General features: G+C 41.6%; 2 protein-coding genes across 2 annotated transcripts; both read right to left on the bottom strand.

Moving 5' to 3' along the window:
• On the bottom strand, nucleotides 1–2819 carry LOC112257096 (protein chibby homolog 1-like). The gene has a single exon (XM_042326264.1). The coding sequence runs from the start codon at nucleotides 908–910 to the stop codon at nucleotides 353–355; it is 558 nt and encodes a 185-aa protein (XP_042182198.1). The 5' UTR covers nucleotides 911–2819; the 3' UTR covers nucleotides 1–352.
• A 229-nt stretch (nucleotides 2820–3048) lies between these two features.
• ltc4s (leukotriene C4 synthase) lies at nucleotides 3049–14288 on the bottom strand. Its single transcript, XM_024429474.2, has 5 exons — nucleotides 14149–14288; nucleotides 13785–13884; nucleotides 8215–8285; nucleotides 5402–5483; nucleotides 3049–4921 (listed from the first exon to the last, which is right to left on the bottom strand). Exons 1-5 carry the CDS (start codon nucleotides 14204–14206, stop codon nucleotides 4759–4761), a joined length of 474 nt encoding a protein of 157 aa, XP_024285242.1. The 5' UTR covers nucleotides 14207–14288; the 3' UTR covers nucleotides 3049–4758.
• Nucleotides 14289–15373: the final 1085 nt, after the last annotated feature.

The following is a 15373-nucleotide window of genomic DNA, read 5'->3' as shown; positions in this document are numbered from 1 at the left end:
ACAAATGTTTTATTTATTTATTACATAGCACATCCTGGCTAATGATCTGTGTCAGCCAATTGAAAGCGAAAAACATGGTGTCTACCGCCTCATTTCCCATCAGTCCACCACACACCCGAAAGCACTCAGCAGACAACTATGCATCAGCAGTGGTATAAAGCTGCCCTACCGCCAACACACTTGCTCTAGCACAGGATAGAATTGCCAGTCAAATACTTATACATTTTTTTTTTTTTTTAAACACCAAGTCCAATGAAACAGATGACAGTCAACCTCCGTTTATTCGTCCAGCAGGAACCATTTCATCCACTTCACACAGTCCCACTGTTATCATACTTTTTTAGGACTTTCTTTAAGTAGAACGTATCTGGAAGCTTGCCCTTTTCTGGGGTGTTTGTGGTACTGCTAGGCTGTCCTGGCTGCCCCCCTCCCCAGGATCAGAGCCCTGTAGCCGGGCTGTGGTCTCTGCCAGCATGTCCATCAGCAGTTCCACCCGGATCTTCAGGGCATTATTCTCCTCCTGTAACTCCCGGTTCTTATTCTTCAGGCGGCGGATACGGGTTCGGTCCCCTGCCTTTGGACTCCGGCCCTTGGCCCCTTGGGGCGTCTGCTGCAACAGCCACTGGCCCTCCTGGAAGATGAGGCTGTGGCCCCCCAGGGTGAGGGCCAGGGGGGCGTAATCGGGCCCCAGCTCGGTTTCACGGGAGTTGAAGTCAAGGTAGTAGAGTGAAGAAAGGGAGGCGTCGAGCCTGGCGGGTGGGAGTTTGGGGTTCCAGTTGCCTGGGGAGCGGAGGGCCGTCGACGGGGTCCCCATTTTATCCCACATCGCTCTGAATATGGACATCTTGGGGCGGCGCTCTGGCTCATCTCGGGTTCCTGCGCAGTGTTTGCTCCTGCCCTGGTGAATCATTTAATACATTTGTCTGGGAATGTTTTACACTAATGCAGGCATGATGCATTGCACAACATTCATTTTGTGCACAAGATAACTGAACACAGTGTTTCCATAGTCCCTAAACATAGCCAACATTCCTTTCGAGGGTGTGCATGCTTTTGCTCCAACCCTGCTTTAAAAACACCTGACCACACATTATGTACAGAATGTTGCATGAATTCACAAAAGTAAAAAAAAATAAAAAAAATCCTCCAAAAAGTTTGTATTAACAGTCAAACAGCCCCTCAATACATAAACTTGTGGTGTCCAGTTAAGAGTTCCCCCTCTGGGATACATTCAAGTTAATGTAGAAGTTCAAGTCTTGGCAAGAGAAGCATCTCATTTGACCCTCCTTTTCCATTCAGAGTGCAATCAACAACCAAGCCTTTCCTACCATCCTATTAAGGCCCCATGACGATAGGACCAGGACCTCTTCTAAACATCCACATAGTTTAGTTACATTTATTTGTAACAAAGAAAACCTGCACACCAAGTATCTCAAAGAGAGTTGGTCAGCCCTGATCTGATTCGAGCTAGAGGCGTCACTACAGACCAGGGTTCGATCCCGGGCTGCATCACAAACGGCCATGATCAGGAATCCCATAGGGGCTGGCGCACAATTGGCCCAGCGCCGTCAGGATTAGTGGATGCTTTGGCCTGGGGTGGGGCGGGGGACTTCACTTGGCTCATGGCGCTGTAGCGACTCCTTGTGGCAAGCAGGGAGCCTGTAGACTGATCTCGTTGTCAGTTGAACGGTGTTTCCTCCAACACATCGGTGCGGCTGGCTTTCGGTTTAAGCGGGTGGGTGTTAAGTAGCGCGGTTTGGCGAGTCATAATTCGGAGGAAGCTTGACACAACCATCGCCTCCCGAGCCCGTTGGGGAGTTGTAGCGGTGAGACAAGATCAAAGTTGGGGAAAGGAAAAAAAATGTTTTTATAAAAAAAAAAAAGAATAACACAGATGGAGATGAAGACTTAATCATAAACTTACCCACTCCTCCTGCCACTCCTCTCTGATGCTTTTCATGCTTCTCAAGGTGTTTAGCACCTTGGGTTTGAGAAAATAACTTTATAAATATGACTTATTATTCTGTTATGGTACGGAATCTTTGCACATCACCATAGCAACGGCATGGAAATGTTGAAGGACAATGACATTTAGAATCATTCCAGTGTACAGCAAGACTCCGGGATAGTAATAATCCTAAATTACATTTTGTATAATTATTTTCATAGCAATCTTAAAGTGCTTCAAAAGGCAAAAAAAACAACCCAACAAGGAATACATCATGAGTAGCCTAGCTATAGCTAGGTCAAACAATAGAGGCCAAATCTTTGAGTGCATGCAGCTTCCAAAGATGGAGTGACAGTTCATGGTTTGATCAGAGGAAGGATGATGGTTCAGCTACTGGACTTCTCCTTCACAATGTATGGCACCCTCTTGGTGGCATACAGCAGCTCTGGGCACCAGAAATCTCACCCACACAGTACAGTGTCGTAGCTAGTCGTCCTCACTACGAGCCCTCTGCCTCAGCACTGCATCTTCCATTCCTCTCAAGCTTCAGGGGACTCTTCAAATCTATGATTTCAAAAGATCAGGAACCAGCAGATAGGTCAAACGAAAAAGCTGGTCCAGTGTCGATGCATCATTTGAATAAACAAACAATTAGCCAGCTAGCCAAGCCAAGAACAGGTGACCTGCCAGTCCAACTGCAAATACGTGGGTCAAAACCACCAGAAATAAGCAATATTTTTTTAAATCCAAAAACAAGTCAAATTTAACAAACCCTTACAAATAATTTAAAATGTACATATTTACAGGATAAAGTAGTATTACTCTACTGTGAAGACTATCCAGACGTAGCAGAAGCTGTGTTGTATCCCCTCACCTTAAATTGAACCCCCCCCATCTCCAATTAAGTCTTTAAAAAGGTACCATATGCTGTTCTCTCTGTGGTTATCATCTTTCCATAAAACTAAATCAGATTTTCCCCAAATGACAAACTGGTAAAGCTGAAGGATGAGGAGCCCAAACACATTAGTGTTCCATATGTGCATAGGTCTCAAATTATTTCAAATTTCTACCCAACTTCAATACAAATAGAATAACTAATGTTTAACATTCAAAGTTAGCTGCTTTATTTAAGAAGACACAATTTCAAAGTAAATGAGTGCAAATGAACATCTCACCAAAGATTACATTCAAATAAAAATTGACAGATGCGCAGATATCAATTAACAACAGTAATCCAAATGATTTTTTTTTCTTGAGGTTTAACACTAAGATCCAGCACAGATCACTGGGCCATACAACATAAACTAAATCACCAATGGAAAACAGGGGATTCCAAAAAATATTTCACACAATATACATGTGTTGTCATTAAAGGCCCAGTGCAATCAAAAATCTGTTTTCCCTGTGTTTTATATCATATTTTTCAAAAGCTGATTAAACTTGTGAAAAAATGAAGTGTTATTTCCTGATTGTATTTTCAACAAGCAACTATCTACACAGGACCTTCTAATCATCCTGTTTGAATAGGCTTTATCTTGGGCTTGACATCACCAGGCAAATAGTTGGTTAATAGACCAAAAACAGCATTCCTAACCTCACTGCTAATAACAGCTACATTAAATTATCCTCCCCACTAAGACCACCACAAGTTACTCATAGCAAAATTCTTGCTAGAAAAATACAGTTTAGTTAAAAAGCTATTTTTGTCAATTTTAATGAAAAACTATTACTGTAAGGTACTCATGTGTTACACAGATATTTTTGATATTGATATAGAAACAGCTGCATTGGGCCTTCTAGCTCTCAAAGGCACTTGCCCATTGGCCAAAAACAGGTCATGTTTACCTTACCGAAAATAAAATGGTCAGTTAACATGCACAGAATTTGGCCCATTTAATCGTTAAAATGTATAGTATCTTTCTTTAGGTGAGATTTTAGGTCCAGATAATGACATCAGAATTGGATTATTCTGACCAATGATCTTTTATTTGCATGTGTATCCTCCTACTTTGAATGGGTACGCGGGGTAGGATAGAGAAAGTCTAGACCAGGGATGGGCAACTTCGATGGGGGTGAGGGCCACAAAAAATCTGAACTCATCATGGGAGGCCGTAGTGGCTCGTGGGGCTGCATACCCAGACATGCAGTCAGAGCAGACCCTAGCCTTTGAGGCCCTAAGCAAAATTTGCAGTTTTAAAGCAAGTTTGCTGAAAATCTACATATTTTGCAATGGAGCGGAGAGAAGATTTAGCCATTTTATAAGTAATTGCATGCAATTCTACTCATTTTGCCATGGGGCAGAGAAAAATGTGCAGTTCTACAGCTAACTTACTGCAATTCTACACATTTTGTAATTGAGTGGAGAGAAATGTTTGGTAATTCAACCATGATTACTGCAAGTTTAGATCGGAATTCAACCATGATTACTGCAAGTTTAGATCGCAACAATCTTTTCTTTGGTCTTTGGAAATTGGTCCGCGGGCCTACAATTAATGGATAGGCCTACCCTGTTTGTTTACATTAAAACAATGTTTTTGTTCCATATTTCAGTCTGAAACATGCCTTGGTTTAGGGGGACTGTAACCTCAATCTAAATGGCACACAAGCAGATCGTAAAATAGCCTACCATAGGCCTAGACCGGACACTTCTATTTTTTTCAAACCTGCAGCTCAAGGTTGGAACACATCTTTCCCTACTTCAATCAACCATTCCATTTAGTTGTCTTGATTTGGCAATGAAGGTAGCTTGTCTACAGTTGTTAGTGTATCCCATCATCTCTCATTTAAGCGCTTCTCCTCCTGCTCATCCCTTATAGTCCCCCACCCTCTTCCTCAGTCAGGTCGAGGACAGAGCTGGCGAGCTGCTTCAGGTCCAGATCCAGGTAGAACCGACACATAGAACCCAGAATCCCCAGGGCGGAGAACCCGATCAGAACCCACAGAACCTTGGCACTGAAATACAGAGGGGCTAGTCTGGGAAGAGCAAGAAAGAGAAAATAAAATTCTCAGCAATGCATTGCATAATAATAAAGAAACAATGACTATTGATATCGTTGGTTTGGAGTATATTGACCAAACACAACCAAATTAATTTGTACAGAATACAAGATTCAACTTTTCAAAAAATATAAAAAAATCCTATGGGACAGATACAGGGAAAGTGACAGTTGAGAAAATGTTCAGATAATAGAAAACAGACCACCCCATTTTGACAACTCTGCAAAAAGAAGGCTCTGGTATCCACATGTAGAAGGCACCTGCTGCTATTAATTATGATGGAACAATGATTCTGACCCTATACTTCAAAATGAAATCACTCCTTACTCTCTTGAGAAACAATGATCTAATACGTCAGACATGTAATGCCAAGGAACATAACGATGATCTGCAATGCCAAGAAATGAGGCATAATTATAGGAACAGGCCCCGAGGGACAGACCGATAGGTCATTACCGTCCATGTGCCGATTTAGCATAGCCCCTGAAGTACTGGTAGCGCCCGTACAGGTATAGGAGTCCACATAGTGCTGACAGACCTAGGTGACGAAGAGAAAAATATCATAATTTAGCAATTAAAAGGGAAATCTGGGAATTAAACATCAAAGCGGTCACTCCGCCACTTCTTTCAGTAAACAGCTGAGGGATGGGGGCAGGAGATACCACTCTCAAATTCATATATGGAGCTATGGATGCAAGGACTGACCATCCATGATATCAAAAGAACAGTTTTAATCATATTTTGTGTTTGTTAACAATTACATACTTCAAACAATGGAGTAAAACAAGCTTATATTATTGGGTTGTGATGGAGTGAGACAGTTGAACTAAGCTCATGAGACATTTGTAAGTTATACTCTTCAAGAATCAATGGCTATGTATCGGATATATTTGTATTCCAAGTCAATAGACCGTGCCTGTCAGAGATTGGCAGTATTTCTGTTACATGTATTTGAAATGCATATTTAATGGCTTTTGAAATGTGTCATTTTTGTTAATGGCCTGAACTAGAATCCAATGTATTTCGTAACAAGATTAGTATATTTTCAAAATAGTTTTCTATAACCATTTTTTACAGCAGCTCACAATTGTGGCATCCTGGCATCGGTATCAGAAGTCTAATTGCACTGTGGTGTGATAAGGGTGTCTGCTAAATGACCAAAACATAAACGTTAAAATGAACACCTGCAAAGCATGTTCAGTATTACTCTCATTAGCTCCTCCCCCAAAACAAAGGCCAATAATAAATACCCAGTGTGCTTTGCAATTGTTCATTTTTACATGTACAGTTTGTTCATTTAGCAGACACTCTTACCCAGAGCGACTTAGTCAGCTAAGGTTGATAAACAACCACATATCAGTTATTTATAGCAAGTCATCCACCCCCCCATTACTGAGAATGTTGTGCAGTGAAGGCATGTTAGAAAATGCTTGAATATACAAAATACCTGTATTTCATCTAGATCCAATAGAAAATTATTTAGCTTTTTATTTGATACATTGGTATCATTAGAGTATCTTGTAAAAACATATATGTATATACACTGCTCAAAAAAATAAAGGGAACACTTAAACACAATGTAACTCCAAGTCAATCACACTTGTGAAATCAAACTGTTCACTTAGGAAGCAACACTGATTGACAATAAATTGCACATGCTGTTGTGCAAATGGAATATACAACAGGTGGAAATTATAGGCAATTAGCAAGACACCCCCAATAAAGGAGTGGTTCTGCAGGTGGTGACCACAGACCACTTCAGTTCCTATGCTTCCTGGCTGATGTTTTGGTCACTTTTGAATGCTGGCGGTGCTTTCACTCTAGTGGTAGCATGAGACGGAGTCTACAACCCACACAAGTGGCTCAGGTAGTGCAGCTCATCCAGGATGGGACATCAATTCGAGCTGTGGCAAGAAGGTTTGCTGTGTGTCAGCATAGTGTCCAGAGCATGGAGGCGATACCAGGAGACAGGCCAGTACATCAGGAGACGTGGAGGAGGCCGTAGGAGGGCAACAACCCAGCAGCAGGACCGCTACCTCCGCCTTTGTGCAAGGAGGAGCACTGCCAGAGCCCTGCAAAATTACCTCTAGCAGGCCACAAATCTGCATGTGTCTGCTCAAACGGTCAGGAACAGACTCCATGAGGGTGGTATGAGGGCCCGACGTCCACAGGTGGGGGTTGTGCTTACAGCCCAACACCGTGCAGGACGTTTGGCATTTGCCAGAGAACACCAAGATTGGCAAATTCGCCACTGGCGCCCTGTGCTCTTCACAGATGAAAGCAGGTTCACACTGAGCACGTGACAGACGTGACAGTCGAGACGCCATGGAGAAAGTTCTGCTGCCTGCAACATCCTCCAGCATGACCGGTTTGGCGGTGGGTCAGTCATGGTGTGGGGTGGCATTTCTTTGGGGGGGCGCACAGCCCTCCACATGCTCGCCAGAGGTAGCCTGACAGCCATTAGGTACCGAGGTGACATCCTCAGACCCCTTGTGAGACCATATGCTGGTGCGGTTAGCTCTGGGTTCCTCCTAATGCAAGACAATGCTAGACCTCATGTGGCTGGAGTGTGTCAGCAATTCCTGCAAGAGGAAGGCATTGATGCTATGGACTGACCTGCCCGTTCCCCAGACCTGAATCCAATTGAGCACAGCTGGGACATCATATCTCGCTCCATCCACCAACGCCACGTTGCACCACAGACTGTCCAGGAGTTGGCGGATGCTTTAGTCCAGGTCTGGGAGGAGATCCCTCAGGAGACCATCCGCCGCCTTATCAGGAGCATGCCTAGGCGTTGTAGGGAGGTCATACAGGCACGTGGAGGCCACAAACACTACTGAGCCTCATTTTGACTTGTTTTAAAAGGACATTACAAAGTTGGATCAGCCTGTAGTGTGGTTTTCCACTTTAATTTTGAGTGTGACTCCAAATCCAGACCTCCATGGGTTGATAATTTGATTTCCATTGATAATTTGTGTGATTTTGTTGTCAGCACATTCAACTATGTAAAGAAAAAAGTATTTAATAAGAATATTTCATTCATTCAGATCTAGGATGTGTTATTTTAGTGTTCCCTTTATTTTTTTTTGAGCAGTGTATCTTTTGCCTCTGCCTGTCGTCAAACATAAAATCTTCTTTTAATTTCCTCAATGGGACTCAACTTGACTCAAAGAGGAAGTCACTATAAAAACATTCAGTGAAATTGTCAGAAAAAGCATGGGGCTCTGTGGGTGCACTGAAGCAGCAGAGAATGTATTTTGGGTGCCTACCTTGGCTGAAGAAGAGTCCAGACACCCATAAGATGATGATGAAGATCGGGAAATATTCAGAGCAGTTGGCTCTAAAGAAAGAAAACACAAAAATCCATCCAAGAGCCAAGAATCATTGAAAAATACATAGCAAGCACATATGGGCAATTCTACAAAAGCGGCAGCTTTTAGGCAAAACATGAAATCCATTTTTCTTGACCGAGGTGGCAAATGCGGTTGCTTTTGGGCATGCCATTTCTGATAACATTTTTCTTGACCAAATTATCTTGCAATGTATTTGGGTAAATATTCCTGGGTTCGAACAGACAGTTGCAAGTCAAATTCAAGGACTTTCAAGTACTAATATTTATTTTCAAGGATCATCAAGTTGTAATAGCTCCTCTCATGCAATAGTTTCTAGTCGCCACCAGATGGCATTATATCGCCACAACGTCATGATTCTTATTTTTTTTTTTTTTACTATTCATCACCACCTTACAAGTTCTACTCAACAATGCGTGTTTCACTACTTGTTTACTACATACATGGTAAGTCAGTATTGATTATGTTGACTGATTTCCTTATATGAACTGTAACAGTAAAATCTTTGAAATGGTTGCATGTTGCGTTTATATTTTTTTCAGTGTACAAATGAAATTGTCTTTATTTCACACATTTTAGGTCCCACAGGCTGTCCCAACACGTCATGAAAGTGAATTCCCGACAGCGTAAAAGGCCCTTAATTGACTCTAAAATGATGCATTCTATACCCATTTGAAGAGAAACAAGTTCATGTGTTTGATAAAATATTCTCTCAGGGAACCCCATTTAAATTTTAGGGGACCCCACATGGGACCCATTCTGTTAAAAGTCCCCAAAGCGCACACTTTCCTGGGTCAGTCGTCTTCAGTTCGCTGCAGCTAGCGACTGGAACAAACACTCAAAACGGGACAGTTTGATCTCAATCTCTTCATTCCGACTCAACCATGGGCACTGACAATTGTGGCGGCTTCGCGTTTATGCATTGTCTCTACCTTCTTGCCCTTTGCTGTTGTCGGTGCCAAATAATGTCGTAGGTCTCCATGTAGTGTTGTCTCTTGTCGTGATGTGTGTTTTGTCCTGTATTTTTAATCTCAGCCCCTGTCCCCGCAAGAGGCCTTTTGGTAGGCCGTCATTGTAAATACAAATGTGTTCTTAACTGACTTGCCAAGTTAAATAAAACCACAGTACAACTAACCTCTCTCCCTGCTTGCTTCAATGCTTCCTCTGTGTCTCATTTTCCTCCATTGCAGCCCGACTCACCACTGTCTCATTACTCGCTAGAAAGAAAATGTGTTTTGTTACGACAATTTATAGCCCATCTTTTGATTATAGCTAGCTGACTTAATTTCAGTCAACTGCTCCTGCTGAGGCCAGGCACTGTTCAACGTTAGCTTCCAACTGCATCCTTCTAACCATCTAGTCATAGCCAGGTAACGTTAGCTAGCGAGGTAACAGCCAGAGTCCTTGAGCTACCTAACTAGGTAGACGGACTAGAGTGTTGTTCACTCATTTTCCGAGTCAATACTTTTATTTGGGGGAAGTGTGTTGACATGGCAAGAGTCGAGGGAGGTTAAAAACATTCCCACTGTCAGCGGCGTCTCACTGCTACTTTCCCACACTGGTCTGGAATAAGGTAGTTATTTTTAACATCCGTTTATGTCGTGGGCGGAATTTCCCGTTGGGCAGAGTAGTGAATGAATGCGACGCTAAGGGGGAGCAGGCTTACTTAAAAAATAAAATTGAACCTTTATTTAGGCAAGTCAGTTAAGAACACATTCTTATTTACAATGACGGCCTACATAACGAGCATAGATGGCTCCCACTCGTTTGCAGAGCTAGCTATACCGTGTTTGTCAGATCAAGAAGGCTTCTGAGCGTTGATCAAAGCTGGGAACGGAATAATAAGTGGGTAAATGATAATTAACAAAATAAAAAAGTGTGTAAACGGCGTTTACCCACTACTACATCACTGGCTGAGTCTGGCAAATACCATGGTCATGGGTGCACCTCAGCCACGCTCAAAGTCCTAAACGATATTACCGCCATTGATAAGAGACAATACTGTGCAGCTGTATTCATTGACCTGGACAAGGCTTTCGAGACTGTCAATAGCCACATTCTTATCAGCAGACTCAACAGCCATTGTTTCTCAAATGCCTGACTCGCCTGGTTCACCAACTACTTCTCAGACAGAGTTCAGTATGTCAAATCGTAGAGTCTGTTGTCTGGACCTCTGGCAGTCTATGGGGTGCCACAGGGTTCAATTCTCAGACAGACTATTTTCTCTGTACACATCAACAATTTCGCTCTAGCTGCTAGTGATTCTCTGATCCACATCTACGCAGACGACACCATTCTGTATACTTCTGGCCTTTCTTTGGACACTGTTAATAACTAACCTCCAGACGAGCTTCAATGCCATACAACTCTCATTCCGTGGCCTCCAACTGCTCCTACATGCAAGTAAAACTAAATGCATGCTTTTCAACCAATCGCTGCCCGCACCTGTCCGCATCACTACTCTGGACGGTTCTGACTTAGAATATGTGGACAACTACAAATACCTAGGTGTCTGGTTAGACTGTAAACTCTCCTTCCAGACTCACATTAAACATCACCAATCCAAAATGAAATCTAGAATCGGCTTCCTATTTCGCAACAAAGCATCCTTCACTCATGCTGCCGAACACACCCTTGTAAAACTGACTATCCTGCCAATCCTCGACTTTGGCGATGTCATTTACAAAATAGCCTCCAACACTCTACTCAACCAATTGGATCACAGTGCCATATGTTTTGTCACCAAAGCCCCATATACTACCCACCACTGCCACCATTATTCCATGTGTAACTGTGGTTTGTATCACACTGCTTTGCTTAATCTTGGCGAGGTCGCAGTTGTAAATGAGAACTTGTTCTCAACTAGCCTACCTGGTTAAATGAAGATGAAATAAAATAAATAAAAAAGTAAAAATAAATATTCTACCAGGCAGACTTAAGTCTATATTTTACAAAAATATAAACGCAACCAGAACAATTAACGGTTTGACAGAGTTATGGTTCATAAGGAAATCAGTCAATTGAAATAAATGTATTAGGCCCAAATCTATGGATTTCACATGACTTGGTAGTGCCTGGGAGGGCATAGGCCCACCCATTTGGGAGCCCAGCCAATCAGAATTGGTTATTCCCCACAAAATGGCTTTATGCCTCCCGGGTGGCGCAGTGTTCTAAGGCACTACATCGCAGTGCTAGCTGTGCTACCAGAGACTCTGGGTTAGAGCCCAGGCTCTGTCGCAGCCAGCCGCGACCGGGAGTTCCATGGGGCGACACAATTAGCCTAGCGTCGTCCGGGTTAGGGAGGGTTTATGGTAGCGTAATTATGATTAAATCCTCTGGAAACAGCTCTAGTGGACATTCCTGCAGTCAGCATGACAATTGCACTAACCTTCAAAGCGTGAGACATCTGTGGCATTGTGTGGACTTTTACTGTCCCCAGCACAATTACAATTTAGCAATTAAACACTGGAGTGATAGATGTGCAGAAGATGAATGTGCAAGTAGATACTGGGGTGCAAAGGAGAATTTTTTTTTTAAATAAATGATCATGCTGTTTAATAATCAGTTTCTTGATATGCCACACCTGTCAGATGGATGGATTATCTTGGCAAAGGAGAAATGCTCACTAACGGATGAAAAACAAATTTCAAGTACCAACTTCAGAAAATGTCAGATTTAAGGTATTCCAGTACTTGAATTTCAGAGTGCCAAATTCAAGTACTTTTAAGAACCTCAAAACACCTTTGACTAAATATGTGTGTAGTTTTAGTCAAGAATTAGAACAAGGATTTTCTGTTCCTTGTTAGAAACAAATGGAGCTATCGTCAGACTGGCTGGAATACTGTGTTCCTTACAGGACATTCTGTCCCCACTCAGGGAGGGAGAGACCTTGGGCTTGTAGTAGATTGTTTAACAGGTGGCAGAGTGTGAGAAGAATTGTGAACTGTTGCCATTGTATTTGAGGGACATTTCTGATGAAATGTGAGGTATATAGACCAATGTACCGGAAATGATAAGGAGAGCTCTCGAGAATAAACGTCACTATTTTTGACTGGTCTGTTTCATTTCCCCCAGAACTTGACAAACTCTGGGTACAGACTGAGTATTTTAATTGAAGTTCAGTTCATGAACCCTGAGAACTTAATTCTGCTAACAGTTTTTAATATTTAAGCACTCTTTTTGGTTTGTTCAATTCCAATGACCATAAGGGGTTGTAATTGGCCCCGCTTGCAGACATGGGGAGATCGCGAACGTCAGGTCTCACCAGTATGAAAATGTAATGCAAGGGGTAGGAGTGTGGTATATTGCACGTCGCAACGCGGAGTGCCTGGACACAGCCCTTAGCCGTGGTATATTGGTCATATACCACAAACCTCCCTGAGATGCCTTATTGCTATTATAAACTTTTTACCAATGTAATTAGAGAAGTAAAAATGTATGTTCTCTCATACCTGTGGTATATGGTCTGATATACCATGGCTGTCAGCCAATCAGCATTCAAGGCCTCTGACCATCCAGTTTATAAACATGAGATAATCTATGAGCAGAATTACTATTTTTACCTCAATTAGCCACGAAATCCCTTATTTGAAAGACTGTTTTTCTAACCCTTTTCCCCCTACATGGGCCAGCCCCCAAGCAATTAGAGTTCTGAGCTTCGGGCCCTCTCCATTTGAGTGACAGCTAGTAAGGTTGCACACAGCAGAGCGAGAGGCGGGGCAATGACATGGTACACATGTATAATGTAGTACACCATTTTCGGGTACCACTTTTGGCGCATGAGCGCTACTTTAATAACTACTGGCTATAAAAGTACCTGATAATCTTTTTTAAAAGAAAATTAATGTATACAAATTATTTATGTGCTATGTTTGCGCAACAGTATCGACTTATTGATGAATACTAATAAATATTTTCCGTTTCTGGAAAAAAAAGTGCAAGGGGTAAGTCACGTTCTGAAAACTGTATTCTATTTGAATAATTGTACGATGTGTACACGTTTCCTGTACATTCCTGATTTATACATGTGGGTATATGTACCTGTTAGGGACTGAGAGGCTTTCTGGGATGTGGTATATGATTGTTGTATATAAATAAGTGTTAGCTAGCATGCACCAATGTAATAGTCACAAACTCACTGCTAACACGGTTGTTATCATGCCACAGATTTGACCATCGACAGCCATCAACATCATTAAGCCCTGCACAACTAACGTGCTGTTAACTATTTAATCACAGATAATAAATAACGCTCAACTGGGACCACTGGCTGGGGTGATTTCTTTGAACTAATAAACAACTCAAGGAGCGCACGATTAACATCGGTTACATCTGCATGTCACCCGCTAAGTACTGGGGGATATTTATCAAGTGTCATCAATTTCTGAGTGCAGGTGAAGGATAACTTAATACTAAAATTATATTTGGGGAAATGAAAGAAATCGGTATTAATTGCAGACATTTGTCAGTACTTTGTCTAGCAGACGTACTGAGCTCTGAAGACTCTCTCAAACTCTGGAGGCCCTGAGGTGCTGGGTGGGGAGACAGAGTACTTGCGTCTGGCGTAAATCACCTGTAGAGAGAAGTAAGCTACAACAAAAAAACACATCACAAAATCCATGCTATAAAAATCTGAAAAATAGTTTCCCCACACACTTCTTGACAAGGAAATTGTACCAACACTCAAAGAATCAGATCTTTTGATAAGATATGCATTTTCTGCCCCAGGTTAACATTTACAATGTTACATACATTGTAATACAAGTTCACTTAATTACTAGAACTATGATAATGACCACAGGTTTATCATAAAAGCACGGCACTTTTTATAGAAAGAAAATATGATCAACTTACCTTGCTCTAACACGCCCAACACCGTTACTCCTGCAATGAGTACTACCTGATCCAGCATGTCTTCGAGCTAAAAGTGACTCTCCTTTCAACCTGGTGTTCAGATGCAAACTGTTTCTCTGACTGAGTCGACCATTAGGTGTCAACTCAGGGGAGAGGCGGCAACTTCCTGATTTGAGTTGCCTTTATCATTAGGGTAATTTATTATCTAATGGGATGCTTCTGTTGGTAACCAGGGGTGATATAAAAAATTCTGGCAAAACTTTTATTCTGGATCAGAATGATCTCAATTCTGTAATCCTCTTTTAAGCTATCCAGGATCAGATCGATGTGGCTGTTAAGAATTTTTCAGAAAATAAAATCGTCTCATTCTGATCCAGATACCACAATATCAAGATCACATAATACAGCTTTTCAGAGCTTTGAACAGGATTACGCCTTGCCCTCAACCGGACAGGTTATGGTACTACTTCTACACTGTCATATTGAAAGATAGTGTAAACTACACGAATAAAGGTAATTCATTTTTTTTTTTAAGTGCCTGTATATCACTTAAAAAGTACACACATTTGAAACTGCTCATGTAGCCTAGCAACTGACCACATACTTATACTGCGGTCAATTTAACATAATGAACATTTAGTTATCAGATGTAAGAAAGTAATTATATATTTTTAACTTCACTTTAGTCAGACATTTCTTGGTTGTTGTGCCTTTCACCTTTCTAAGTACACCCTGAATTTCAGCTTCAAAACTATCCTAATCAGTACCTTAAGTTTTGAAAAATGCAAAAACATCATTTAATCCTGATTGAAAGGTCAGATTAGACTACCAAATATGAATTCTTATCCAGGGGATCAGCATCTCATTTTTACATTTTGAAAAACCCAATTCTAACAATTAATCCTAACCTATTGCCAAAATCCAAATCCGTTAACTTTTGAAAAATTGGACGCACATGGTAGCCATATATGATTGAATTGCATGTTGTGCAAGTGCAATGGTCCAGGAGCAGGCTGTTTCATGAGTCCACGTACAGTGCATTCGGAAAGTATTCAGACCCTTTGACTTGTTCCACTTTGTTACCGCCTTATTCTAAAATTGATTAATTAAAAAGCCTCAATCTACACACAATACCCCATAATAAACAAAGCGAAATTAAGTTTTTGCAAATGTATTAAAGTAAAAATAGAAATACCTTATTTACATAAGTATTCAGACCCTTTGC

Source organism: Oncorhynchus tshawytscha, linkage group LG08 (genome assembly GCF_018296145.1).
Source record: "Oncorhynchus tshawytscha isolate Ot180627B linkage group LG08, Otsh_v2.0, whole genome shotgun sequence".
NCBI classification, from domain to species: Eukaryota; Metazoa; Chordata; class Actinopteri; order Salmoniformes; family Salmonidae; genus Oncorhynchus; species Oncorhynchus tshawytscha.
This window is presented reverse-complemented; position numbering and strand designations above follow the sequence as displayed.

Coding starts and splice junctions, on each gene's coding strand:
- LOC112257096 (XM_042326264.1), bottom strand. CDS start 910: ATGATTCACCAGGGCAGGAGCAAACACTGCGCAGGAACCCGAGATGAG.
- ltc4s (XM_024429474.2), bottom strand. CDS start 14,206: ATGCTGGATCAGGTAGTACTCATTGCAGGAGTAACGGTGTTGGGCGTG. Junction 13,885..14,148: donor GTTGGGCGTGTTAGAGCAAG/GTAAGTTGATCA, acceptor TTTTTGTTGTAG/CTTACTTCTCTCTACAGGTG. Junction 5,484..8,214: donor TGGACTCTTCTTCAGCCAAG/GTAGGCACCCAA, acceptor TTCGTCACCTAG/GTCTGTCAGCACTATGTGGA.